At 49.7% G+C, this 27686-nt stretch overlaps 1 protein-coding gene across 2 annotated transcripts in view; it reads right to left on the minus strand.

Annotated features, from left to right (window-relative positions):
- Positions 1-27686, minus strand: part of SNED1 (sushi, nidogen and EGF like domains 1) — an 85518-nt gene that overhangs the window by 31101 nt on the left and 26731 nt on the right. For both annotated transcript variants that reach the window (XM_028105201.2, XM_028105200.2), the window contains exons 3-16: positions 25931-26071; positions 25050-25212; positions 22097-22222; positions 21732-21845; positions 21467-21580; positions 21239-21352; positions 13880-14005; positions 13504-13608; positions 13127-13240; positions 12435-12551; positions 10594-10710; positions 10290-10406; positions 9991-10104; positions 9535-9708 (exon numbers count right to left, since the gene is read on the minus strand). In XM_028105201.2, the coding sequence (XP_027961002.1) occupies positions 9535-9708; positions 9991-10104; positions 10290-10406; positions 10594-10710; positions 12435-12551; positions 13127-13240; positions 13504-13608; positions 13880-14005; positions 21239-21352; positions 21467-21580; positions 21732-21845; positions 22097-22222; positions 25050-25212; positions 25931-26071 (1756 nt within the window). The remainder of the gene's footprint in view (positions 1-9534; positions 9709-9990; positions 10105-10289; positions 10407-10593; positions 10711-12434; positions 12552-13126; positions 13241-13503; positions 13609-13879; positions 14006-21238; positions 21353-21466; positions 21581-21731; positions 21846-22096; positions 22223-25049; positions 25213-25930; positions 26072-27686) is intronic.

The following is a 27686-nucleotide window of genomic DNA, read 5'->3' on the forward strand; positions in this document are numbered from 1 at the left end:
TGCAGAGACAGGACAGGAGGCTGCAAGGCCCTACACAGGCTCCATCTAGGTGGGACGCAGGCCCTACATGGCCTACGCAGGACTGCACGGCCCTGTGGGGGCTCTACGCGGACCTCCAGGGCCTCCACAGCCCCCGGATTTCACGTGTGTGCTGAGGCTTTAGCCTGATGCCCACCCTCTCCACTGTCTGCCCTACAAAGGCCCTACCCCCAAGTCACTTCAGCATTTCACTGCCTAGGCTTCTCAGGGGCCTGGACACATCTTGGGCCTGGCCCTCCCTGGAGCAGGGCCTCTGTCTCAGGGCTTAGAGCGCTACCCAGGTGTGACGGGTACAGGCTCATCCACCGGTGTACCCCGCAGGCCTCCCCTCCCTCTGCCGGCTTGGAGCCCAGGGCCAGGAGTCAGGGTGTGACTCTCTCCACCCCACCTCCTCTGCCGCTGGGGCAGAGGCTGCAGAAGGCAAGAGGAGGTCAAGGTCAGCTTGCTCCCCCGGGAGGTGGAGGTTGAGATGTTTACAAAGAGAGGCAGGAGTCAGAGAGCAGGCAGTGCTGGGCCAGGCAGCCTGGGGGAGGCTGGGAGGGGGTCGAGCTGCGCCCTGCAGTCTTACCCAGCGCAGGGGCCTCCTTTGTGCCTTGTGAGGCAGGAGCCCCCACGCAGGCACGGCTGGGAGGCTGGGATCCGCACTCAGCAGCTTCTGAGAGGGGAGCCCAGGTGCACAGGCACCGGGAGGGACCCCAAGAACAAAGGCAGTGGTTGGAGGCAGTGGCTCGGAGCCAAGTAAGATGGACATAAATTAGCTTTGTTCTGAGGAGCCAGGCAGAATTGTGCAGCACCCCTCAGTGCTTGGAGAGGCCTGAAACGCCCTGGAGAGGAAGAGGTGGGCAGTGGGCCCCAGGATGGGGGGTGCTCATCGTGACCTTGAGGACTTCACTGCGGCGGCTGCCAGGTGGCCAGGCCCCATCTTGCCAGGTCCCCATTCACAGCCACCACATATGAAATCACTGCATTTGGGGGCGAGGCCTTCACTTTAGAGTATTTGCCACAGGCTTGTTTTTTATTTTAAACTGGGAGCCGTGCTCTGGAATTCAAAATCTTCAACTTAGGAAAGTTTAATTTTAATGCTTAAAATGTAATGAAGTAGATAAATGGTAGTGAATAAGACACCCAGGAGCCAGAATGCTCACTGGCTCATCTGGTCACACGCACTTCCCCACCCTTGTGACGTGGGTTTCTGGGGTTATGTCTTCACCTCTTTAGTGTTTTAATTGTTATAAACTACCTAAACAATGTATGGTCTTGTTTTTGCTATTTATGAATTTTATTAAAAGGATATTGTGATACCAGTCACTCAAAATGATACTAATGAGCTATCTCCATGCTGTTGTGCGTCTCTGTGTGAACACGACAGTAGCAGAGTCCACGGCGGGATTCTACCGTACTCTGCCCCTTCTTGTTTGGTGGGTGTTTGGGTTGGTTTTAGACTTTTTGTTATTTTAAAAAATGCTTTTATTTCCTTTCATAGCTCTTGGTTTAAATGTGCCCATTTTCTTAGATTTAAACCTAGAAGTGGAATCTCTGGGACACAGTTTCTATGCCTGGTCGAATTGATAGGCAAGTTGCCAAACTCTTTTCAAAGCGTTTGTATTAATTTACACTCCCTCCAGCAATTTGTAAGAAATCCTGGTGATCCACAGTACCACCAGTAGATGGCTTCTTAGTCTTCTGCACTTTTGTCAGCTGAATGCACCTCACTGTGGTTTTGATTTGCATTTTGCTGATTACTAATATTTCTCTTTATTTTTGTCGGCTTTATTATCTCCTCTTCTATGAAAGGCCTACTACATGTGTTTTGCCGATTTTCCTACTAGGTTGATGGTTCTTTCTTATTGATTCATAGAGTTCTTTATAGATTCTTGAAACCAGTCATATATATATCTTTTCCTGGTTTGTAGCTTATATCCCACTTTCTTCCTTAGGGCTGATGATTTTAAGTTTCTAATTCTTATATAGTCAAATTTGTCCATTTTTTTTTTCTTTTATAGTTAGGGCTTTTTTTGTGGCTAAAGAAATATTTCCTTATCCCAAGGCCAAAAAGATACCTATATTTTCCACATAAAATTTTATAGTTTTAGAAAAACATTTAAGTCCTTAATTAATCTGGAATGAACTCTTGTGTGTGGTGAAAAGTAGGGCGATGTAATATTTTTCTAAATGCATAACCATTTTATTCCAGCTGTTGTGAAGATTGTCTCATAGGATTTTTTTAGAAGTTTATAGTTTTAGTTTTTACACTTATGTCTATAATTCATTTCACATATATAAACACTTACCATATTTGGTGCTGTTATATATAATATTGTGCATTTTATCTTATTTTCCAAGTGTTCACTGGTAGACTGTGAAAATATTAAGGTTTTGTATATTGTCCCTGTTCTGTGGCTCACTTGAATTTGCTTATTTATTATATAGCCTTTTCTTGTAGAACCTCTTAGGATTTCCTATGTGCATGACTATGTCATCTTTCTTCCAGTAGATGTGGCTTTTATTTCCTTTCCTTGTCTGTGGCCGTGTCTGGGACCCTCCAGGACAGTGCAGGAGGGAACCGGTGACATGGACACACTGCCTTACTACAGCGGTACACCTCTCACCCCGAAGTACGTTGTTAGCTGTTGCTGTTTCATGGATACCCTTCGTCAGGTTAAAGACATTCCTCCTATCTACTCTTAGTTTATTAAGAGTTTTAAATAGTAGTTGAATATTTTCCGATGATTTTTCTGCATCTATTGAAACGATCCTATGGTTTTCTCCTTCATATCCTAATATGGTGAATTACACTTACTGATTTTCAAGTGTTAAACCAATCTGTATTCTTGAGATAAATCCCACTTGGTCATGATATATTATCCTTTTTATATAACAATGTGTTTGATTTAGTAATATTTTGTTAGGATTTTTATGTCCATATTCTTGAGGAATATTCGTCTGTAATTTCATTTTTTTTCTTTTTTTTCTGTAGGCTCCACACAGAGTGTGGAGCCCAATGCAGAGCTTGAACTCATGTCCCTGAGATCAAGACCTGAGCTGAGGTCAAGAGTTGGATGCTTAACCCACTGAGCCACACCGGCCCCCCTAAGTTCATTTTTTTTTTTTTTTAATAACCTCTCTGTCTTGTTTTGGTATCAAGACAATACTGGTCTCACAAAATGAATCAAGTGCTCTTCTTTCTTTATTCTCTGAAGAAGCTTGTGTAGGGTTAGTATTCTTTTTTTTGGTGTTTGATAGAATTCATCAGTGAAGCAATCCAGTCCTGCCATTTTCTTTGCAGAAAGGTTTTTAAATTACATATTAAAATTCTTTAATAGATATGGGGCTATTCATATTTTCTGTTTATTCTTCTGTCATTTCTGGTAATTTGTGTCTTTCCAGGTATTTATCCCTTTTCTTTAAGTTGTCAGATATACTGACCTCAGCTTGTTCACAGTATCTCTTCCTTGTCCTTTAAATGCTTGTTAGGATCCTTAGTGATGTCTCCTCTTTCATTCTGATATTGCTAATTTTTCTTTCTTATTTCTTGATCAGTCTAACTAGAGGTTTTTCAATAAGGAACCAGCTTTTGGTTTCATTGATTTTCTCTGAATATGTCTTTTATAATTATATTTTCTAATTGTTGATATATTAAAATGGAATTTTGTTATAATTACCTATATCCAGTAAACATACCATATTTTCTCTCATTTTCAGTAGTTTGCTTATAGATTGAAGACAACCATACCGCTTATAGATTAAAGTTTGCTTATAGATTAAAGACAACAAATACTGACATTCTTACTCCCTACCTTCATATTTTCATGATTTTAATTTCTTTTTCTTACTTTATTGCATTGGCTAGTACTTCCAATATAATATTGATGAGGCTTCGTGACAGTGGGCATCCTTGTCTCCATTTCTTTTTGAGAGGGAGAGAGAGAAGTGGGGAGGGTGTAGAGGGAGAGTGAGAGACAGAGAGAATCTTGAGCAGGCTCCATGCCCCAGCGTGGAGCCCGACACAGGGCTCGATCTCACAACCCTGAGATCATGACCTGACCTGAAATCAAGAGTTGGACGCTCCACTGACTGAGCCACCCAGGCTCCCCTCATTGTCCCCAATTTTAAGAGGAATGTGTTTCTATTTAGGATAGTGTTTATTTGAGGTTTGAGTAGAGGCACAGTAAAACTGCCCCAGAAGCTAATTTCCTTCCCCCTGTTGGTAGCTCAGCATGACTGAGTCAGCTCAACAGAAGCACAGGTTTTGAGTATCAGATCCTGCCTCTGTATAACAAGGATCAGGAGACTCATTGTTCCACAGCTCTCTTGATGTAACCTGTCCTTCTTCCTCTATGAATGTGTGAAGTGTTACTGCTTGGCCACACATAGTGTGACTAGTCTGGCTATGCCTGGCCTAAGCACACCTCTCTGTGGGATGATGCACACTTCGAGGGTTATGTGGGCTCTGCTACAGCTCTCTTTTTAAGTTTTTCCTCCAACAAATCCTATATATTTTATACTGCATGGTATTAGAGGTGTTATGTGCATGTGTGATGTGATTTTTATCTGGTAAGGAAATACTTTTTTATTCCTTATTTGGTATATAATAAATATAGATATTTATAGATTCTAAATAAATTAAGAATTTATTTCACGAATGGGTATAAATTTTGTCAAATGCTTATTATGCATTTATTGAGATACTTATATGCTTTTTATCCTTCAGTTGGTTAATATAGCAGGTTTTCCTAATATCAAACTATTCTTGCAACAGTCCAGCTTGATAATGGTATATATAGTCTTTATAGACTATTGAATTTCTGCATCTATGTTCATGTTTAACAGATCCATCATTTTACTTTCTCCAACTGTCCATATCTGGTGTTGGTATCAAGGTTATACTGGCCTCACAGAATAGGTTGGCGCATATTCTTTATTTTTTACTCTCTGGAAGAACCTGTATAATGCTGCAATGATCTGTTTCTTGGCAATTTGGTAGAATTTACCTATAACATCCTGGAGTTTCTTTGTGGGAAAATGCTTTAAGTACGCTTCAATTCCTTTAGACATTTATAGGATTATATAGGCTTTCTAAATTTCCTTGAGTCATTTTTGGTAAGTTATATTTTTCTATGAATATTATGTCCATTTCTCCTAAGTTTTCAGATTTACTTGTAGGCTAGTTGATGGTATTCTCATTATCTTTTTAATCTCTGCTCTATCTGTGGCTCTGTCACCTTTTTCATTTATAAGGATTTTTATTCGTGCTCTTTGTTTTTCTTGATTAGTTGATAGAAGTTTGTTCATTTTCATAGGGTTTTCAAAGAACTAATTTTGGTGTTCTCTGTACTTTTGACTTATGTTTCATTAATTATGGCTCTTACTTGTATTGCCTTTTTCTTTCTACTTTCTTTGTATCATTTGTTGTTCTTTTCCTAACTTCTGAATTCCGACATTTAGTTCATCAATTTTTGAACTTTTCTAACTATGTACTTAAAGTTCCCACGAAGCATTGCTTTTGCTGCATTGGACAAGTTTTTGTATAGAAAAATGATCATTAATATTCATTTAAAATTTTGTCACTGTCCATATTTCTTCTTTGATCCATAAGCCATTTCAAAGTATCTTTAAAATATATAAACATGAAATTTAAAATTTATCTTCTTGTCCTTAATAACTTAATTTTTTCTGTGTGTTCAGAGAATGAATTAGTTCAAATTGTTAGTTGTATTATTTGAATTTTCTTTTTGCTGATTTTTTTTTGGGGGGGCTTCTTAACCTGAATTGAGAGAGGTGATTCAAAATTTCATAGTATTATGGTAAATCTGTCAGTTTCTTCCTGCAGTCTGTTAATTTTTGTTTTATATGTATTGACCCTATTATATTAGTTGCTTGAATGTTTATAATGATCTTCTTGGTGAATTGGAACCAATTATCATTGAAAGAGACCCTCTCATCCTTAATGATGCTTTCCATCTTAGAGTCTATTTTAGCTGATAATAGTGTAGCTAAACCTGCTTTATTTTGATCTGTATTCACCTGGTATTTTTTCCATATTTTTACTTTGTCTTTTTAAGTTTATGATTTAGGAGTATCTCTTATAAGAGAGTATAGCTTGGTTTTATTTTTTAAAGATTTATTTATTTATTTTAGAGAGGGGGGAGGGGCAGCGGGAGAGGTAGAGACTCTTAAGCAGACTCTGTGCTGAGCGCACTGAGCCTGATGTGGGGCTCAATCTTACGACCCTGAGATCACAAACTGAACCAAAACCAAGAGTCGGATGCTTAACCAACCGAGCCACTCAGGGGTCCCTAGCTTGTTTTGTTTTGTAATTAATCTGGCAATCTGTGTTTTACCTGGAGAATTTAACTCATTCATATTTGTCTGCATTTTTTTCTATCATAATCTTAACTCTGCCACTTTTTTCTGCTTTTTTCCTCTCTCCTTTTAGAGAGTGATAGACTTTCCTACAATATTTGATAATCCTCCCTTCTCTTACTGCTTACAGAATATTCCAGGTTTATCTTACTACTCGAATACTATCTCCAAAAAAAAAAAGACCCTTTTTTGGTAAGTCTCTGAAGCTGTGTTTGCAAAGGGCATTTTTTATTATGCTCTCACATTTGAATAATAGTTTGAATAAAAATTTTTAGGTCTTAGGTTTATTTACTTCAGTATTTATCTTGCTTGGTATTTGCTGAGCTTCTTGGATTTGTGGGTTGATGTAGTTCTTCATTTTTAGAAAATACTCAGTCATTATCTCTTCAAATATTTCTTTTGCCTATTCTGCTTTCTCTTTCTGGGACTCCAGTTATGTGCTTGTTTGTTTGATATTTCCCACAGATTTCCTATGTTCCATTTAAAAAAAGTTCATTTATAAATCATAATTCATTTCTTCTTTCTGATCTTTGGTTTGAAAATTTTGTTGACTTGTCCTTGAGTTCTGTGACTTTTTCTTCTGTGGTATCCATTCTATTGGTAAGCCTATCCAATTTACTCTTCATTTCACATGTTGTATTTTTTATTGAGTTACTTTTAAAAGTTCGCTTTCCTCTGCTCAAATTTTCTATTCTCTCATTCATTTTGCCTCTCTTTAACATATTTATAATGGCTATTTTAAAGTCCTTGTCTGCTAATTCAAACATGCGGGTCATCTGCATGTCTGTTTCCATTGACTATTTCTTCTTGAGATCATATGTCATAATTTCTTGCTTCTTAGACATACTGTATACAAGAACAGAGAGGCCAAAGTAGAAAATACATACCCCTAGGATGGCCATGCTCTAGTCTGTGTCAGACACCTAGCCTGAACAGCTGATCTCTGATATCATCCAGAGGCGAGCTGGGCTGGGCCTGGTGTACAGGGCTCATTAGTGCCAGTTCATGACTGGTTTCAGATTCTTGAGGGTTGGAACAGACCTCTCCCTCCAGGTAGACTGGGGAATCTCAGCCTTGTGAGGCTATGAAATCTCTCTTCTTTCCAGCCCAGCCACTGGCTTCCCACGCACTTAGTAAAAATCCTGTGGGGGAGAACTGGTGGGTGCTGAGCACTTGCTCTGCATTTGCGACTCCTGATTCCAACCCAGCATGCTTGCTCACATGATGATTGAAAGCTTAGTTGGATTTCCCCAGCTCCTCAGATTGCTCTGTCCACAGTGGATTTGCTCCTGGGATGGCAGCCGCCATCAGTCTTTCTCACCCAGAAAGGGCTCATCTGTACTTCTAGCCATACTCAGCAATCTGATAGGTTAAATGATATTTTACAGGCTCTCTGATTCCTTGATGTTACAGTGAGAGTGATGGCGTTTTGTGACTGTCTCCATGCTCACTGAATGGATCTCTGGGGTATTTAAAATCTACCATTTAATTATCTTATATCTGATGTCACTGTTGAGAAGTCTGGTGCCAGTGGGATTATTGTTCCTTTGAAGATTCTTGTTCCTTTTTTCTCTAGATACTTTAAGAATTTTTTCCTGTTTGTCTCTGATATTCTTAAATTTTGCTATAATGTGCTAATATTCCTCTTTTCTCCTGTTTGATGTTCTGGGGCCCTTTCAGCCTGTGGTGGTTCATCTGTCATTCTGGGAACTGAGCTCCATAGTGGTTCCCACATTTAATTGTGTTTTTATTTTTCTCTTGTCTGGGACTCCTGTTACCTCAGTGTCGGCTCTTCTGCCCTCCGCAGTGCCTACACCTTCACACAGACCTCCCTTCTTCTCTGTGGGACGAGTCCTCAGACTGGTCTTTTAGCTCATCAACTTAGCCTTCATCTGTACCCATTTGTAAATTGTGTCGGTTATTTCAGCTAGTACAGTCTTCCAGTCCTCTTGTCCATTCTCTTTTGTTAAAAATGATTTATCAGCTCTGTTTCTTATGACCAGTGCCATGTTTCCTTCCGTATACCTGTCATGCTTATATATATGCTTGTCCACCTTCTATACTTCCGCTCCCAATGGTATATGTTGTTTGGACTTTATTGTTAACTATCTTTGGAGACGGCTGGGCTTGGATAGATAGGAGGACAGGAAAGACACTTGGGGCTAGGCAGCCCCCATCTCTCTTCCAGAATTCTCCACCTGCGTGGGGCCTCCCAGCTTGGGCTTTGCAGGGCATTGGGGCAGAGCAGCATTGTGTGCCCCACCCGTCTCTGGGTGCTGTCGTGGTCCCTGAGCTTTGTTTAAAAATCCTTGTTTTGGGCGCCTGGGTGGCTCAGTCGGTTAAGCGTCTGCCTTCGGCTCAAGTCATGATCCCGGAGTCCCGGGATTGAGTCCCACATCGGGCTTCCTGCTCCGGCCTTCCTGCTCCGTGGGGAGCCTGCTTCTCCCTCTGACTCTACCCCCTTTTGTGCTCTCTCTCTCTCAAATAAATAAAATCCTAAAAAAAAAAACCCTTGTTTTGTGAAAGATGTGTTAAATTCACGCAGGTTTTCTGATGAGCAGAGTTAGGGATGCTCAGGCATAATGCAACACACCTGCAGTTGTCTTAGAGGCCCTGTGTCTGCAGGGGCATCAGTGGGGGGGCCCTGCCTCCAGGCCATGCACCCTGGCACACCGTGGGAGCCTGAGGTGATGCTCTCTGAAGCAGCACTCCTCAAATGGCTCTGGGGGTCCTGGGGGCCTTGTTCAAATGCAGGGTCTGCTTCCATGGGTCTGGGTGGGGCCAGGGCCAGGGGCAGGAGACGGGCCCTGAATCCTCATCTGCCTCTTGAGGACTCTGCCCTTGGGCTACCTCCCGGCCTCCGCTGCTTCATCTGCAGGGTGGGCATATGGGTTGGACGCCCTGCTCTGAGGACAGGGAAGCCCTTAATGAACAGTCCTGAGTGGAGCTGCCACTCGTCCTCACCACCTTTCCCCACAGGGTCGTGGCCTCACTTTGCGGGACGGTGGGGGAGGGCCAGGGTCCGCACTGTGGTCCCTGTGCTCCCCTGAGGGGCCCCGGGGAGGAGGGTGTGGACCCCACTGGCTCTGCCCGCCTGCCCGCCCTCCCTGCCGCGGAGGGCCTGCAGATCACCGTGGCACTGTGGAGGTTCGCTCCAGACACCCTGCGGCTGGCAGACGCGGATGTGGCTGGGGGAGCTCAGGCTGTAGCCTTGGTCACACTTGTACAGGGCCACGGAGCCCAGCCGAGTGCCGTTGAAGCGCAGCGTGGCATGTTTCACCTCCGCTGGGGGGCCACAGTCCACCTCTGCAAGGACACAGAAGCCCTGTCCTGCACTGGGGGGCACCTGCCTGAGGCCCCTCCCTCGACTTTGCCCTCTGCCCCAGCAGGCCGCAGGGCCTGGGACCCCTGCGCCCTCACAGCCCCCCCCTCCCCAGGGTGAAAGTGTCTTGACTTCCAGGAGTAGCTGCCCATCGGTTCTCTCCCTCTTTCCCCTCCCTCCTCTCAGCTCCCTGTCTGGCCCTGCTCTGCTCTTCTGGGATTAGGAAGAAATCCCATGCCTTCCACCCCAACCCGCAGCCCTCTCACCCGCCTGGCACCGGCGTCCCATGTACCCTGCTCGGCAGCGGCAGGAGAAATCCGGGCCCAGGTCCTCACAGGTACCCCCATTCATGCAGGGGCTCCGGAAGCAGGGGGAGGGGGCTGCAAGGACAGAGGGGGGTCATCATTGCTGTGTCCTCCCCAAAGACCTCTAGGCTTCATGGGAGCTCTGCCTCCCACTGCTCCAAAGCAGGGCACCTCTGCCCACTGGGAGCAGATGGGGCCCCCAGGTGCCCTGGCTGTGCTGCTCCCAGCTGGGCTAGTCCACTGGCCTCTGCCCACCTTACCTATCTCGCAGTGCCGCCCAGAGAAGCCTGGGGGACAGTCACACTTGTATTTGCCAATGTAGTGGAAGCAGGTGCCGCCGTTGTGGCAGGGGCCCGAGGCACAGGAGTCCGGCTTCCCTGGAAACAGAAGGCCCCTATGGGAGTCAGGTGTCATGCACCCACCACCCAGCGCCCCTCCCCTGATCGCCAACATCCCAGAACTGGTGCGCCTTCAGGGGATTCTCCTGACAAGCAGACGCATGGTGGCTGGGTGGGGGCTTGGCTCCCCCGATCCAGGCTGACTCCAGCTGGCAGGGGGCCGCACCGATCTCGCAGTGCCTCCCGGTGAAGCGGTAGGGGCAGCTGCAGTGGTACTCGCTGCCCGCCTCCCTGCACGTGCCCCCGTTCCGGCAGGGCCCCGAGCTGCACAGGCGTGGCCGGGCTGTGTGGACAAGGGTAGGGAGAGACAGAAGCGGGTGAACAGGGCCGGCCTCCTGGCCCTGCAGCACCCGTGACACCCTACTCACATCTTCTCAACCCGTAGGCCCTATGGGCCCAGAAGTCGCAGGCCCTTGGGGGCCCTCTGCCCACCCATGCTCTTCTATCTGTCCCAGACCCTGGGGACCACTGGGCCCTTTCTGGTGGAGAACTGGCCTGCGTGGCAGAGTGCAGCTGCCCCTGATAGGACGTTGGAATCCACCGCAGTCTGATTTTTGTTTTCTGTGCCTCTCGTGGCACCAGGGCATTTTCTCTGGGTCCTAACATGTTCCCAGGGCCCTGAGGGGCTCCCTTGCAGTGCCTGTGCTTGAGGCATCTACATATTTAAAGGCACAAACAAATCCAGTGGTAGGTCTGCCCCTCCACCCTGAGGAATGGCACCTTCAGAGGCCCCCAGAGTTTAGGTCCTCAGCTTCCTCGACATTCTTGGGAGCAAGGTGCAGCAGGAAGGGGGCCTGCCTGCAGTGCTCAGCCTTTCTCTCCCCACCACTCCACACCCTGCAGGACCTCACAGGCTGCATGTCCAAGTTTCGCCCACCCCCCCCCAAAAGCTGCCACCCTGTGTCCCCACTTTGGAATGCCTTTGTTGGAGATGGACCTTGGCCACGCATGCAGAGAACCAAGCCGGAGGGCTTCTCTTTGGAAACACCCTCCTCCTGCAGGGGTGGCTGAAGCTGTGGGGGTTCCGTGCGTCAGAGTAGCCGGGACCTGCCCTCAGGGCCACCGTAAGAGCGGAAGAGACTTCCAGGTAAAGCCGCTGAGGCCTCTGTTCTCAGGACCAGCGAGGGCAGCAAGAGGCCCAGGGGGTGTGTGTGGCCCAGGTGCTGAGCTCCGGGAGGCAGGCCTGTGGCCCGCTGGCCTCTGACGAGGGGCACGGCGTCTGAGTGCTCGGAAGGCACAGGCCGGGGTGGGCGCTGGCGGCACATGGGTGCCGCCACGTTCCCTTGGAAGAATACATCCGCTAGTATGTAAACGTTGTGAAACGCTAACATTCTCCAAGTTCAATTAGATTTAATAAAGCCCTAATGAATTTTTTAAAAATCAAGGATTCTAAAATCCATTTGCAAAAATGCTGAGTGGGAAATGATGCCTATTCTGAAGGAAACCAAGTAGTGACCAGGAGGCCACGGAGCAGAACCACTAACTGAATAAGCAGCATTTGGGCTGGGGGAGACCATGCGGGCACGACACACGGACGCTGGGTGACCGAGCAGAACCGCAAATTAGGGTGAGCGGGGGCCCTCTCTGCCCTGCCCTCCCCCGCCCAGCTTTGCCCGGCCCTGCCCTGCCGTGCGCTCCCCTCCCCTCTGCCCGCCCCGCCCTGCCCCGCCCTGCCCCGCCCTCCCCTCTGCCCGCCCCGCCCTGCCCCGCCCTGCCCCGCCCTCCCCTCTGCCCGCCCCGCCCTGCCCCGCCCTGCCCCGCCCTCCCCTCTGCCCGCCCTGCCCTCCCCTCTTCTGCCCGCCCCGCCTTGCCCTCCCCTCCCAGCCCCGCCCCCCCGCCCCGCCCTCCCCTCCTCTGCCCGCCCCCCCGCCCCGCCCTCCCCTCCTCTGCCCGCCCCACCCCGCCCTGCCCAGCCCTGCCCTCCCCCCCTCCCAGCCCTGCCCTGCCCTGCCCCTCCCTCCCCTCCCCTCCCAGCCCCGCCCTGCCCCGCCCTCCCCTGCCACCCACCTTTCTCGCAGTGCCTGCCGTGGAACCCTCGGGGGCACTCGCAAGTGTAGGAGTCCTCGTGGACGTCACAGGAGCCTCCATTGAAGCAGGGGTCTGAGTCGCAGGGTGATGGCAGTGCTGCAGGGGCACAGGGTAGTCACCCTGACATCCCAGCTGGATCCAAGGCCACTTAAAAGACACTCTTTGGGGGGAGGGGTCTTGATTCTTCACACCAGGCTCTACGGCCCTTCTCTGGAAATGCTTTTATTCTCGATTTTTCCAGAATTCACCCTACCTCTCCTGGGAGCTAGGATTGAGCTGCGGTGCACAAATGTTTTCGTATCAACACCTCCAGCATCTTCACGTGTAATTATACAGTATGCAAGCCATTATTTGTACTCAGAAATACACAGTAGTATTTAATCACATACTTAATTAGGCATGAAGTATTTTAATAGCTAAGCTAGGGGCTTAGGGAAGAGCTTGTAGGCATCCAGGGGTGCTTTTCCTGCTGTGAGCTTCCTGCAGCGGAGGGGGTGGACAGCCAGGCCCCAATACAGAGGCCGACAGCAGGAAAGGCGCACACATCCACAGGGCCTCTTGTGGGCCAGTAGGGAAGCCCTGGCTTCTGCCTGTGTGGCCCCCACTTTCTCCTAACACCCTCTCCCTGGCTTCTAGGTGGGCCTGTGCCTGTAGCCCTACCCCCCACTCACAGTGGCTGACGTTGTGGTCCGTGTGGCAGACGCAGAGGTAGCTCCCACCGTACTCCATGCAGTAGCCCCCGTCAGGACATTGTGTGTTCATGTTGCAGGGAGTGGCTGTGACTTCTGCAGGGAAGGAAGAGGCCCATTCATCTTCCTGGGGACTTCTCATCCTTGAGAAGGATCAGGTGGCCCTGCCAGCGTGGCCTGGTTCAGGCACTCTGTGGCGGGCCCCCTCCTGGGGTGGGCGTGGGGGATCACGAGACCGCTAGTTAAGGGTCTGGCTCTATGTTTGGGGCCCAGACCCAAGCCACCAGCTATACTCCGGTTTGGGGGATTTTTCAGGGGCAAGGCAGGAAGCGTGCCCCGATGCAGCCCTGGGCACTTACCAAATTCACAGAGGAGCCCAAAGAAGCCTGGGGGGCACTGGCAGAGGGTGGTGTTGGCCCCCAGGCATCTGCCACCATTACGGCACTCACAGTGGTCAGGGTTTCCTGCCGTAGATCGAGGGGGAGCCTCCATTGTGGGGGTGCTGGAGGATCGGGGCCCTGTCCTGCTTCTGACCCTGCCCTGCTCCTGTGGCTACCTTCCCATGAACACTGCTGTGCAGATACACACACATGCACGTGCACACACACACACTCTCTCTCATCCCCCCACCCACTCATGGGTGTTTGCACACACACCCGTTGCCTTCCTGTATGCACTACCCACAGGAGAACCCTGCCCTGGACTGCAGGCCTGGTAGCCCCTGCCCAGACTCACTCTCCCTGCAGTCGGGCCCAGTGAAGCCCTGGGGGCATTCGCACACGTAGCCCTCATCTGCATCCACACAGGTGCCCCCATTCTGGCAAGGGGCTGAGAGGCAGGCATCCGGCACTGGTTGGCTTCCTGCAAGAAAGACAGAGGTCCCCAGAAGCTGCACGGAGAACATGGGGGAAATGGGGCCAAGGGTCCCCTTGTCCAGACCCCACAGCACTCAGTTCTCAGTGCAAGTGGGATTTAAGCCTGAGGCCCACTTTCTGGAAGCTGGTTTCTAGCTACCCCTCACCATCTGAGTCCCCTCTGTGGAGCAGAAGGTGAAGCAAGAGTATGGAGACCCCACGGTGTGCACCAAAGGGCCCAGCTAAGACCAGAGGGCTCCAAACAAGTGCTTCTAATCAAGCATCTATGTTAGCAACATGGTTGGGATTTTCCAGATACAGTTTTTGTTGATTTCTAGTTTAACTACTGTAATCAGAGAACACAGTCTTTTCAACTGATTGAGCTTTATTTTATGTCCTACAGGATGGTCTGTCATGGTGAGTGCTCCATGAGCACTTGGAAAGGAAGTGAGTGTCTGTAGATGTCACTTAGGTCAGGTGGGCTGACGGTGCTGTTTGCATCTTTGAGGTCCCTACTGATTCCTGCGAATCACTGAGAGCGGCGGGTTGGAATCTAGATACAGATCTATTTCTCCTTGTTTTCCCTTCATGTATTTTGATTCATGTTCACAGGTGCAAGTACATTAGAATTGCTATGCCTTTTTGATGCCTTGACACCTTTGTCATAAAAGACCCCTCTGTTCCTGGCAGTATTCCTTTCTCTAGAGTTTAATCTGTGCTATGAATATAACTTCTCCAACTTCTCTTGATCAGTGTTTGTCAACCTATTCCTTTTCATTGCTTAGATGTTCGATTTCTTCATGTGGTTCAGAATTTATCTTTTAAATAATATATGGCAAAATTGACTTTTGCTCGAGGTACACTTCTATGAATTTTAACATGCGTATAGATTTGTGTTGCCCCCACCACAGTCAGGACACAGAACATTCTGTTACCCCAAATACTTGCTTGTTGTATCTTCAGGGTCGCAGACTCCCTGCCTTCCTGAACCCCTGGCAACTACTGATCTGTTCATCACCGCAGCTTTGTTGCTTTAAGATTACTCATGAACAGTATGTAATCTTTTGAAACTGGCTTCTTTCACTCGGCATAAGGCCTCTGGGATCTGTCTCTGTTGTGGGATCAGCAATCACGCGTCCCATGAACAGGGAGGGACATTTGGGTTCTCAGGTTTTGGTGATTGTAAATAGACATGCTATAAACATTTGTGTATTTTGTGTGAACGTAAGTTGTCATTTCTTTAGGGTTCATAGCTAGGAATGGTATTGCTGGGTCATGTTATAAGTATGTTTTACTTTATGAAAAGCTGCCAAGCTGTTTTCACAGGGGCTAAACATTTGGCATCACCACCAAAACTACGTGAGAGTTCCCACAGTTCTGTGTCCTCACCAGTCAGCGCTTTTTATTTTAGCCATTCTGTTAGGTTTGTGGTCACATCTCATCGTGGCTTTAATGTGCATCGCACCCATGGCTGATGATAATGACACATGATTACATTTGTTCACCCGCTCCAGATATCCTTTTTGGTTAGATGTCTGTTCAGATCTTTTGTCCATGTTTTGGTTGGTTTCTCACAGGTGAGCGTGGAGAGTTCTTTATGTGTTCCAGACGCCAGCCCTTTGTCAGACGGGAGTGCTTTGAGCACCTCTCGAAGCAGGCAGCCTGTCTTCTCGTTCTCTTGACCGTGTCTTTCACGGAGCAGCCTGTGTCATTCTGTTGAGGCCCACTTCTGTTTTTCTTTGCTGGAGTGTATTCTGCATGTCTTATCTAAGCACTGTTCATGTAACCGCAGGTCACACAGATTTTTCACTTATGTTCTCTTCTAAGAGTATTTTCCATTCAGGTCTATGATTCATTCTGACCTAATCTTGTACAAGGTGTGAGGTTGAAGTTCAGTTTCTACATGAGAATGTCTAATTGTTCCAATACCATTTGTCAAAAAGATCATCCTTTCTCCACTGACTTGCTTCCACGCCTTTACAAAACCCTTGGCTGTATTTTTGTGGGTCTACTTCTGGATCCTCTCTTCTCTTTCACGGATGTATGCATCAGTCCCTTTGCCAATACCACAGGATCTGGATCACTGTAGCTTTGTTGTAAGTCAACACTAGGTAGTGTGATGCCTCAAAATGTGTTCTTTTCCAAAATTATTTTGGCTATCTTAATTCCTTTGCCTTTCCATGTAAATTTTAGAACCAGCTTGTCCAAAGCTACAGAAAACTCTGTTGACACTTTGGAATTATATTAAATCTATCGATCAGTTTGGGGAGAACTGACATATTTACTATGTTGAGTCTTCCAATCCATGAACATGGGTTGTCCTTCCATTTATTCAAATCAGCCTACAAGTCCCGTACATGTTTTATTAGATTTATACCTAAGTCTTTCAGTTTGGGGGAAGCTATTATAAATGGTATTGTTTTTAATATTTTGGATCACATTACAATGCCCAAGGTAAGGAACTCAGGAGTTCATAGATGGTTTAGGGTTGCAGCCTGAGATCCCCCTCTCTGCAACCTCCCCATAGTTTCAAGTGTTCTGGGGCTGCCCTTTTTAGTCCTCTGGCAAGAGAGTTGGGGCTTTTATTGCCCCATGCTATGACTTACTTCCTGTGAGTGCACTCATGGTGGGTGGACAGAGAAAAAGAAAAACGAATGGAAGTTGCCCAGCCTTGTGGAGCCATAGGACCTCCAGTTGGAGACTGACCCAGTCAGTCTGGGTCCTGAGGGAATCCCTCCTTTGCTGCTATTGTTGGTCCTGCTTCTTGTGCCCAACTAGGGGCTGCTCTTGGAGCTCTTTCCATCCATCTGATGCTCACTTCTGGTCTGGGAGTCCTGCTTTGAGTCCAGGCAGGGGGGACACCAGAGGAAAAAAACGGTGAACTCACCACTGGTTCTGTGGTGCTTTGAAGCTTGGTCCTCTTCCCCAATCCACCTGCTACTATTTATTTTTCAGAGTCCTCAGATTGCTACTCCATGCATTCTGTCCAGGATTTATGGCTGCATTCAGTGGGAGACACAAGGTAGAGTGTGCTTACTCCATCTTACCCCAAATCAGAAACCCATTCCAATTTTCAAATTATTTTCAAATTATCTGTGTCTTTATATTTATGGTAGGTTTCTTGTAGATAGTATATAGTTGCATCTTGCTTTTCAATTCAATTTTACAATGTCTGCCTTTTAATTGGTGTGTTTAACCAATTAATGTAACTATCAATATGATTAAACCTATCATCTTGCTCTTGGTTATCATTTGTCCCAATTATTCTTTATTCCTTTTTTCTTCTTTTCCTGCCTTCTGGATGAAGTGTTTTTAGGATTCCATTTTATTTCCACCACTGGTTTATTGGCTATAACTCTTTATTATTATTATTTTTTCTTGTTCCTCTGGGTTTATAATAATTTTAACTTACTGTAGTCTACCTTCAAACAATATCACACCACTTCATATATAATGTAAGGCCATTACTATATTATTTCCATCTTTCCCTTCCTATCCTTTATGCTAGACACTGATAAACTATGGCTTGCAGAGCAAATCTTGCTTGCCACCCATTTTAAAAAATAAAGTTTCATTGGAAAACAGCCATGCCCATTCATGTATTGTATGTCTATGGCTGGCTTTTGCATTGCACTGGCAGAGTTGAATACCTGTGATCACATGGCTCATAAAGCCAAAAATATTAATATCTGGCCCTTCACAGAGAAAGCTCACATATTCTGCTTTAAGCAATTGAGGTCATACATTTTATTTCTTTAAATGTTATAAACCCCATAACATATTGTTATTTTTTGTGTTAAAATTATCTTTAAAGAGATTAAAAAGTAAGAAGAAAAGTATTTTACAGGCATACCTTGGAGATATGGTGGGTTCAGTTCCAGACCACTGTAATAAAGCGGATATGGCAATAAAGCAAGTCAAATGAATTTTCTGGTTTCCCAGTGCCTATAAAAGTTATGTTAACACTACACTGCAATCTATTAAGTGTGTAATAGCATCATGTCTAAGAAAATGTACACACCTTAATTAAAAAATACTTTGCTAAAAAAATGGTAACCATCATCTGAGATTTAGTGAGTCATAATCACTGAACATAGATCACCATAACAAATGTCACCATAATTTAAAATTTTGAAATACTGCAGAATTACGAAAATGTGACACAGAGACACAAAGTGAATGAATGCTATTGGAAAAATGGCCCTGTTGGACTGGCTTGGTGCAGGGTTGCCCCAGAGCTTTAATTTGTACAGAACACAGTATCAGTGAAGGGCAATAAAATGGGGTATGCCCGTTTGTTTACCATTTCTAGAACTCTTCATTCATTTGTGTAGATCTGGATTTTCATCTGGTGCCATTTTTCTTCAGTCTAAGGAATTTCCTTTAATGTTTCTTACAAATCAGATATGCTGGTGATGAATAATTATCTGTTTCTGCTGTCTGAAAAATATCTTAATTTCACCTTAATTTTTGAAAGATAATTCTCCTGTGTATACTACTAGGTTGATAGCACACTGTCTTTGGGTTTGCGTTGTTTCTGATGAGAGGTCTGTTATCATTCTTGTTTCTCTGTATGTACTGTGTCTTGTCTTTTTCCTCTGGTTGCTTTTCAGATGGTCTCTTTGTTATTGGTTTCCAGCAGTTTGATTATGATGTGTTTTGTGTGATTTTCTTCATGCTTTTCTTGGATGTGTGGGGTTTAATTTTCACCGAATTTAAGAAAATATTTGGCTATTATTTCCTCATTTGTTTTCTGTGCCCTTCTGCTCCCCTCCCTCCTTCTGGGACTCCACACGAACATACACCAGACTGCCTGTTGTGTGCCCCACAGGTCACTGAGGAGATGGTCTTGGTTGCAGTCTCTCTCCCTCCTGTGCTGCTTGTTGGGTAGTTTCTTGCTTCAGTTCACTGATCTTTCCTTCAGCAATGTCTAACCTGTAGCTAATACAGCCAGTGTATTTTTTATTTATTTTTATTTTTTTTAAAAGATTTTATTTATTTATTTGACAAAGAGAGACACAGCAAGAGAGGGAACACAAGCAGGGGGAGTGGGAGAGGGAGAAGCAGGCTTCCCGCCGAGCAGGGAACCCGATGTGGGGCTCGATCCCAGGACCCTGGGATCATGACCTGATCTGAAGGCAGACGCTTAACGACTGAGCCACCCAGGCGCCCTGCCAGTGTATTTTTTAAATTGAGATTTTATGTTTTTTATTTCTGGAAGTTTCTTCTCTTATATCTTCTTCTTCTACTTTTTTCCTCAACGGTCTTGAGCACATGGAGCATGTTCACAGTAGATGATTAAACATTTATATCTGCTAATTTCATCATCTCTGCCATCTGTTTTATTGATCTATTTTTCTCCTGGCTGTGGGTCATATATTCCTGATTCTTAGTATGCCTGATAATTTTTGTGTTTTTTTCCTGGATTCTGTTATATTCCTTCAAAGAGTATAGGATTTGATTCTGGCATATGATTAAATTACTCGGGATTGTTTTGATCCTCTCAAACTTTCCTTTAATATTTGCTAGGACAGGTCAGATTAGCCTTTGTTCTAGTGTTTATTTATCCATACCAGCAAGCTGATACCCCAGTGAGGACTCTACTCAGTCTTGGCCCTGGGTGTGAGGAGCTCTGCATGCACTCTGGCTATAGAGAAGCAAGTTATTCCCAGTCCTGTTCAAGTTCTAGGGATTGTCTGATTCAGCACTCCCAGGGGTTCTTTGCCCAGCCTCATGGATTTCTCCCCGACTGTGCTGAGTGAAGAGGCAAGGAGTCCTTCTGCATGTCTTCAGAGATTCTTCTTGCACTCTCTCCAACCCCTCTTAGTAGAATTCCAGACCCACAAATTGCAGCTACCAAACTAGAATCTCTGTCTTCGTGACCCAGAGACTCAGAGGAACTGCTAGAGTCTGGATCCCCTTGCTGCACAGTGGCCTGGAAACTTCCTGTAGGCAGACTTGGAGGCAATTGTAGCGTGCTCTTCACTTCAGTCCCTCCTCCCAGGGGTAACAAACCTGTGATGCCTGTTGTCCAATGGCTGAAAACAGTTTTCATATATTTTGTCTAGTTTCTAGTCTTGATGGTGAGGGAAATTCCCAGAACAATCTTTCTTGGCCAGAAGGATCAGAATGGGTACCATTTTTTAAAAATTATCTTTAATTTTTGGCCAACTTCCTGTTGAATCTGGTTAGAATGTCCAGACTGGTACCTTGTAATGTGACTAGTAAGGTTTTACTAGGGGTGGAAGTGTCAGTTCTGTTGTTTCTTATTGGTTGCTTTCATTTGCATTATTCTTCCTGTACAAAAGGTGGTTTCTCTGCAAAATCTTTGAAATCACTGATCTGTTTCCTAACATGAATTTAGTTAAATACACAGATATTTAGATAGCAATCTGGGCAAGGTGAACTGTGGCCCATTACAGTGATTTTAAGCACCAAACACGCAAGGTGGCCCCGTTCCTCCTCCCCTCTGCACAGCAGAGGCTCACCCTCTCCTCAGGACACGGCCTGTCCTATGTGTGACCCTCTGACCAAAGACTGATGGAGGGCATAGCATCCATCTATATCCTACTTATGGGTAAAATTTAATTTCCTTCTTAAATTTTTAGACTCAAACTAAATCTGACAAGCTTGTCTTGAGCATCTCCCAGGGGAGCAGCTGCCCATGCTGTGGACTTTGCTATCGCTGGCACAGGAGCTGGGCGAGGCCTTAGGTGGTCAGCGCCATGTCAGATGCTAACAACCTGAATTTATTCTGTGGGTTGTAAAATCGAGTTGGTTTTTTAACTGATCTACCAAGTCATAACTAGCATTTAAAACAACATGAAGTAGAAACTAGCAGATTTCATCACATGTGATAAAGGTCAGTTTTCTTGCCAACCCCTGTGGCTCGTTCCCTTGCATGGCAAGGGGTCTGGAGTAGGAAAGAAGGATGTTAAAAAGCCAAGAATCTCCTGAGCAGGAAGAGGGGCCCTGAGAGGGTGGCCATTTTGCCCTGCATTTCATAGATGGTGACGGGGACTGGAGGCGACAGGAGGGAACAGGAGGCACGCTCAGCCCTGCACTGCACGTGGTGGCAGAGTCACAACCAGCACGGCAGCTCAGGGGACAGGCTGGCGCAGGCAGGGCTGAGGAGACGACCCCCCGGGCCAGAAGTGGGGCTGAGCTGGACAGTGAGGGAAAGGGGCTGGGTGGCCGCACGGGACCGCTGTCACTGGGGGCTTCGGGCGCGGGCCGTTACCCGTCTCACAGCGAGGTCCCTCGAAGGGCTCTGCGCACAGGCAGGTGAAGTTCCCCACAAGGTCGACACACGAGCCCCCATTGAGGCACGGGCTGGAGGCACATTCGTCCACATCTGGGGGCAGTGGAGGCGGGAGCTTGGCTTGAGCCAGCCTTTGACTCCCGGGCACCCGGTGTGGGTGTGGCTGGATGGGACCCCCCCCCCCGCCCCCCAGGGCCAGCCCCTCACCCGTCTCGCAGGCTGCGCCTGTGTAGCCGGCCAGGCACAGGCACACCGCCGAGCCCCGCTCTGCCCGGCACTGGCCGCCGTTCTGGCACTCTCTGGTGTCACATGGAGACAGTGCTGCAAGGGCAGAGGAGTGGAAGGCGTCGACCCTCTGGCCGGGCCCCTGGGGACTCCTGCTGCACCCCATTCTGGAGGGCATCAGGCTGTGGGGGGACCATTCTGATCATCCTGCCCCCGGTGGGGCCAGAGGGCCCAGGCACACTCTCACCTGTCTCACAGGTGGGCCCCCTGAAGCCGGCTGGGCACCTGCAGCTGAAGCTGTTGACGTCATGTGTGCAGGTCCCGCCATTCTGACACGGATGGGAAGCACATTCGTTCACATCTGAAAAGCAGGGCAGCCTGGGGCCTCAGTGGAGAAAGCCAGGTTGGGGAGGATCTGCCTGGACCCCTTCTGGCCTCACTTCCAAGGGGGCTCAGTTCCAAAGAGGCAGCTGTAGCCCTGGCCCACTGTGCTCACCTTCAGGGAGCCACAGTGTTTGCCCCCCACCCCCCAACAGCGCATACACCGTGGGGACAGAGACCCTTGACCTTGGGCCCTGGGGCCACTGGCTGTGCTGGTGGGTGTAAACTTACCCAGGTGACACCTCCTCCCTGTAAAGCCTGAGAGGCAGGAGCAGGTGTAGGAGGGGTTGCCCGTGACACAGTCATCAATGCACTTGCCGCCGTTGAGGCACGGGCGCAGGGCCAGGCACACGGAGGCTGTGGACACAGCAAGGAGCAAGCCGTCCCTTTCCTCCCCTGACCCCAGGGGCCCATCTCTGAGGAATGGCTGTGCAGTCTGCTGGCAGCCCAGCATCCACAGTTAGCTTCCCAGGTCTCCCCCAGGGTGCCTAGTGCACCTGTATGTCCTGCTGACATTCGGGTTCCTGGGCTGGGACTCTGGCTTCCCCAGCATCCATCATACCCACAGCACCTTTTTTTTTTTTTTTAAGATTTTATTTATTTATTTGTCAGAGAGACAGAGCATGAGCACGGGGAGTGGCAGAGGGAGAGGGAGAAGCAGACTCCCCACGAGCAGGGAGCCGGATGCGGGGCTCGATCCCAGGACCCCAGGATTGTGACCTGAGCCAAAGGATCAGACACTTCACCAACTGAGCCACCCAGGCGCACCCCCCCCCCCCAGCACCTTCTTATCCCTTTAATCCATCAACTTCCAAATTTGTCTGAGGAACTAAGACGACACAGACCCAAGGGTGCCCAGCAACACAGGAAGACATGAGTGTGCTTCATTGGAAAAACAACGTGGAAGAGGGGGACCCCCATGGGAACCAGAGGTGGTGGGCGAGGGAGCCCTCAGACCCTCCGAGGTGGGGATGCAATCTGATCTCAGCGCTGCCAACAGTAATTGCAGAAAGCCAGGCCCAGCTGCCCCTCCAGGTCTCCCCGTGTAAACCAAGAGGGCTTCCCACAGAGCTCTGGAAGGCAGGGCTTCTCACGTCACGGCCTCCTGGCCAGGGAGAGCCCCCAGCAGTCACCAGGGAGCACCCAACCCCATGCCTGGGCCCTCTAGGACTGGCCGCCCACCAGCTCAGGAGGCCCTACCCCTCTGGAGAAGTAAGGCTACTGACATCTGCAATAAAGGAGCACAAATTGGCAGGGAACAAGAGCACCCCACCGTCTCAGATCTCCTGTTACTAGGGGGCCTGGGAGATCTAGAGTGGCATCAGGGGGCACAAGGGGGGGACGTTCCTGGAAGGACGCTGTGGCCCAGAACACCATCAGGGCTAAGGGCACCTTTTGGACTGTTCCTGCTCCTCGTGCATACCCTTCCACTCAGCCACACTGTCGCTCAGCCGGTCGTGGTCTGGCTACCCTGTGGAGTGTGCTGGCTGTCTGCATGAGCCCTGTTTCAGGACCTGCCTTTCTCAGGAGCTAGACTTTGAGATGTGGATGCACTGCCTCTCAGGTGGGACCTGGCCCTCCCTTCCCAGCAAAGCCTGTGTGTTGGGTCCATCTCCTGGGCTTGCAGTGTGGCCATGGGGAAGCAAGGGGGCTCCTGTGCGCACTAGTTCAGAAGGCCCAGCAATGCCTCCTCCATCTACTTCCCCCAGAAGCCTGTGATAGCGGGAGAAGCACGTCTGCATGCGAAAGGGATCCCCGGGGGGACTGGCCAGACCCTCCTCGGAGGATCTCATTTCTCAGGGTCTCACAGCCTGCAGCCTTTGTAGAGGGCATGGGCCTTCCACACCTAGACCCACACCTGTACACACACCTGCACCCATATGTACAGCCACACCTGCTCACAGCAGTCCCCACCTGCTCAGGCTTGCATCCACACTGCACTGACGCCTGGTCACAGCAGCCCACATCTGTACCCATGCCTTCATCTTGAACCACAGCCCAAGCCCCTGGCTACTGGGAGATGACAAGCCACCAGACCTTTCTGCCATCAGAGACAGAATGATGTCCCCATCCCCTGGACCACCACTACCCAGAGCCCAGGTGGGCAGAGTAGGCGGCCTGGCCTGGGACTGCAGGAGACCTTGCATATTCCTGGGTGTCCTGCCTGCCACTTTGGGGGAGGGGCAAAATGATTGGCTCCTGGGCTCCCTGGCTTGTGAGTTCCCCCATCCCCTACGCTCAGGCTCAGGCCGGGGTGTACTTGGTGCTCCAGTGAGCCGGTGGGCTCGGGTTCCCCAGGCATCTCTCACTGGGGCATCATCCCCAGTCCTTGGTGAGCCTTCCGGCCCATGGGGGCATGCCTGCCCTCCCTGGCCCTGGCCCCTGAAAAGTGCTGGTCTGGATGGGTTCCACCTGCGCTGGGTTTGCTCTCAGAGAGCTGGTGTTCCCGGAGGTGAAGAGGCCCTCTCGGTGGCCTCGGCCTCCTTGTGGGTGGGAGGTGAGTCTGCTAGGACCCTCCCGACACTGGCCTCACTGGGGCCTTTGCAAGGCCTGTGGTTAGCTCTCCACCGAGTGGCTAAATCTATCACCTCCTCTCCATTTATAAGCATGATCTTTCAGGAGGGTCTGCGCCTCCTCCAGGGCCATACAGGGGAAGGGGTCAGGATGCATCCTTCCGCCCTGGGGTGGACCTTCCCCCCATCTGCCGCATGTAAAGCGCCTGCCTTCCAGGTGATCCCGGGGACACAGGAGACCGGGGTGGTGCCCCTCCCCGGCCCAGGACGCAGCCTGGGAGAGAACGAAGGGAGAGCATCGACTCCTGTGGCCCCAAGGAGGGGCGACCCCAGCTCCTCCACTTTGTACCCCAAACCTTGGTCTCCAACAGATCCCCTGGCCCTGGAGCTGAGGTAGGAAAGCCTCCCCAGGAAGAGACAGGGCTCAAGGGGCGAGCCGATACTTGCCCAGGTTCGTGGCTAGGGGGGAGTGGTGGGGGAGGCCATGCCCTCCTGGCCAGCAGCCTGCTCCGTCCCCGGCGTCCCGCTCCCCCCTCCAGCGCCCCCTTCACCCCCATCAGCGTCCAGCCCCCTCCCCACCGCCCCCAGGGTCTGGCTCCCTCCTGTCGTCCCCCCACTCCCTGAGCCACCCCAACCCCCACAGCCCTGAGCCGCTGGCTCCATCCTCTTACTTGTATGGCTGCAGCCCCCCACGCGCACCTGGGCATCATCGATTCTGAACGCCCAGCGCCCGGGCACACCCACGTTGGTGGTGGTCTCCACCTCCGCCATGTCCGCCGTGCGGGAGCCTGGGATGCTGAAGTAGCGCCGCCCATCACCCGCATTGAAGCCGGCCTGGGAAGGTGGGGGTGGAGAGTGGGGGACAGGCGTGGGTTGGTCTGCAGGTCTCCCTCAGTTTCCTGAGACCTCCCTCCCCCATGGTGGCCATGGTCAAAGAGATCATGTGGAAGACGGCCTTACAATCCTGGAGCTTTATGGGTTTAGGGGTACCCATACCACCCTCCATGTTGTGCCTGTCCTGATCAGCCACCTCCCAGCTGGCGGCTGACCCTGGCCACCGACACTGTTGGGCCCTGGCAGGCTCCCCTCACGCACACCTGCAGGGGCTCCCTCCCTAGGCTCTTGGCTCCCGTGGGGACCAGGGGCAGGTGTGACCTCAGAAGAAAGTAGATGACTAGGAAGGAGATGAGGGTCCTCCCATCGGGAGGGAGCACTCGCTGGCCCTGGGGACTTGCACCTGACCGCTCCCTCCACACTTGTGGTTTCCTGCTGGCCACAGTTCTGCGGGCCACGGGCCAGGCCAGACCCCCAGGACAGCGAGCGCACACAGAACCAGGGGCCCTTCTGCCTCGGCTGCAGCTGGCCCTCGGAGGCCAGGGCAGTGTGGTTCGGGACAAAAGTTCCTTTGACCTGAGGATGTTTCTGTGAGTCTGGACTGGGCTTGGCATCAGAAGGCCTCACACTGGCCTCTGCCCAGTACTGGGTGTGTGTAGGGGGTCTGCCTGCCTCCTCAGCTCATGGCAGTGGTGGCGGTGGGGAGCCGGGCCCCTACCTGGGCTGCGATGCCCCCCAGGCCCGTGGTGTCGCCCCCACTGCTGGCGTGTGTGCCCGTCGTCCACGTGATGGACTCATAGTTGAAGATGGTGAAGGAGAACTTGCCGTCAGTGATAAGCACGATCTGGAACGTGTTGACCTGCCGAGGAGGGAGGCCTGAACAGGGTTTTCTCTGCTCCCTCGTCCATGCTGCAAGGCCCTACCCCCCCCAGCATATGCCTTCGCACACTGTCCTCACCCAGCGGCCCCTCCTCTGTCTTCCCAACTCGCTGGTCAGCCATCTGCCGTCGGGCTGATGGCCTCGTCCTCTACTGTGTCCCTAGTGCCTGAGGCCTGAGGTCAGGCTCCTAACAACTGTCACCTGGGGAGGGAGACGCGCCAAGGGGTCAGCGGCCCCGGAGGCCAGGAGCAGACGCTGCGCCCTGGGGCGACTGGGGCACAAGTGTTCCGCTTACCGGCTCGAATCCACAAAGTTGCCTCGTGTGAAACAAAAAACGTGAAGAGGGAAAGATAAAAACAGGAAATAGGAAGAGCAGTTTTAATGATTTTTTTCATGGAATCCTCTTCCATGAAGATATTGAGTGGTATATATATGGGATGTTATTTCAGATTGGGGAAAGGGTGGGGTTGTTTAGGAAGTGATCTTGGGACAAATAGGAAACTGTCTGAAAAAGAATAAAATTAGAGCTTTACATCACTCACAAAAATAAATCCCACGTCAAGTAAGGTTGTGAATGGAACCATCAAAGCCCTAGAGGAAAATATAGGCTCATATGTGGAGCCATGTCGAGGAAGGACTTTAAGTGTAACATTTGTTAACTGCAAAAACCAAAAAGGAGATTTATATACTTGACTACAAAAGCTTCTGCATATAACAAAGTGCCATAAGAGCAAACGGAATGGCGAACAGCAGAGTGAAGAATGTATTTATAACATAGGTGGCAGGTGAAACTATCGATACCCTTAGTTCAAGCGGAACTTCTATGGGTCAGTAAGAAAAAGATGAAGAAGAGAACAGAAAATTGGCAAAGGTTATGTGAGCAGACACACTACCACAGACGACAACTAGTTAACACAGGACAAATCCTGCGGCACGAGAGAGGGGGAGGGTACTAGAGAAAGGCCTTCCCTGTGTGCCGGAGTGGCAGGCAAGGGTGCGGTGCGCTGGGCCCCCCGACTGGGCGCGGGGAGACCCGGGCTTCCGCACCTGGCTTATTCGTGCCCGTGGGGGTACAGGCTTGAGGGGCAAGTCAGGACTCTGTGGGCAGCAAGCTCCCCACTGGAGACTCATGCCGGGCAATGGCCCCCAAGGTAGCGGGGCCCGGCAGTGCCTACCACACGGCACCTTGCCATGTGTGCCACCGGGTGCTGGGCTGGTCTGCAGGTGTACACAGTGGGACAGCACCAGTCTGTCCTCTCCCTTACATAACCATGAACAGCGGGAACACTGAATGGGCTCCCCTTGGGGAAGGCAGACCTGCTGCTAACACTGAAGACAACCAGGACACAGTGGCCGTGAAGGCCGAGTGGCGGAGAGCTGAGGGGGGCCCGGACTGCGGCCAGCGCGGCCAGCAGTGGGGCTTTGCGAGCTGGCGAGGTCCAGCGTGCGAGGAGACCCAGGCCCCGCGTGGAGCTTCACGCTTGCTCTGGCCAAGCAGCCGGCTCCGGGAGGCTCCCAGGTTACAGACCAGCTTCCAGCCCAAACCCAGAACTCTGATCCCTTCCAGGGATGCTTGTGTTGCCTGGGTAATCAT

This window comes from Eumetopias jubatus, unplaced genomic scaffold (assembly GCF_037043125.1).
Source record: "Eumetopias jubatus isolate StellerSeaLion01/CBP00866 unplaced genomic scaffold, mEumJub1_p1.0 scaffold_3, whole genome shotgun sequence".
Taxonomy (NCBI): domain Eukaryota; kingdom Metazoa; phylum Chordata; class Mammalia; order Carnivora; family Otariidae; genus Eumetopias; species Eumetopias jubatus.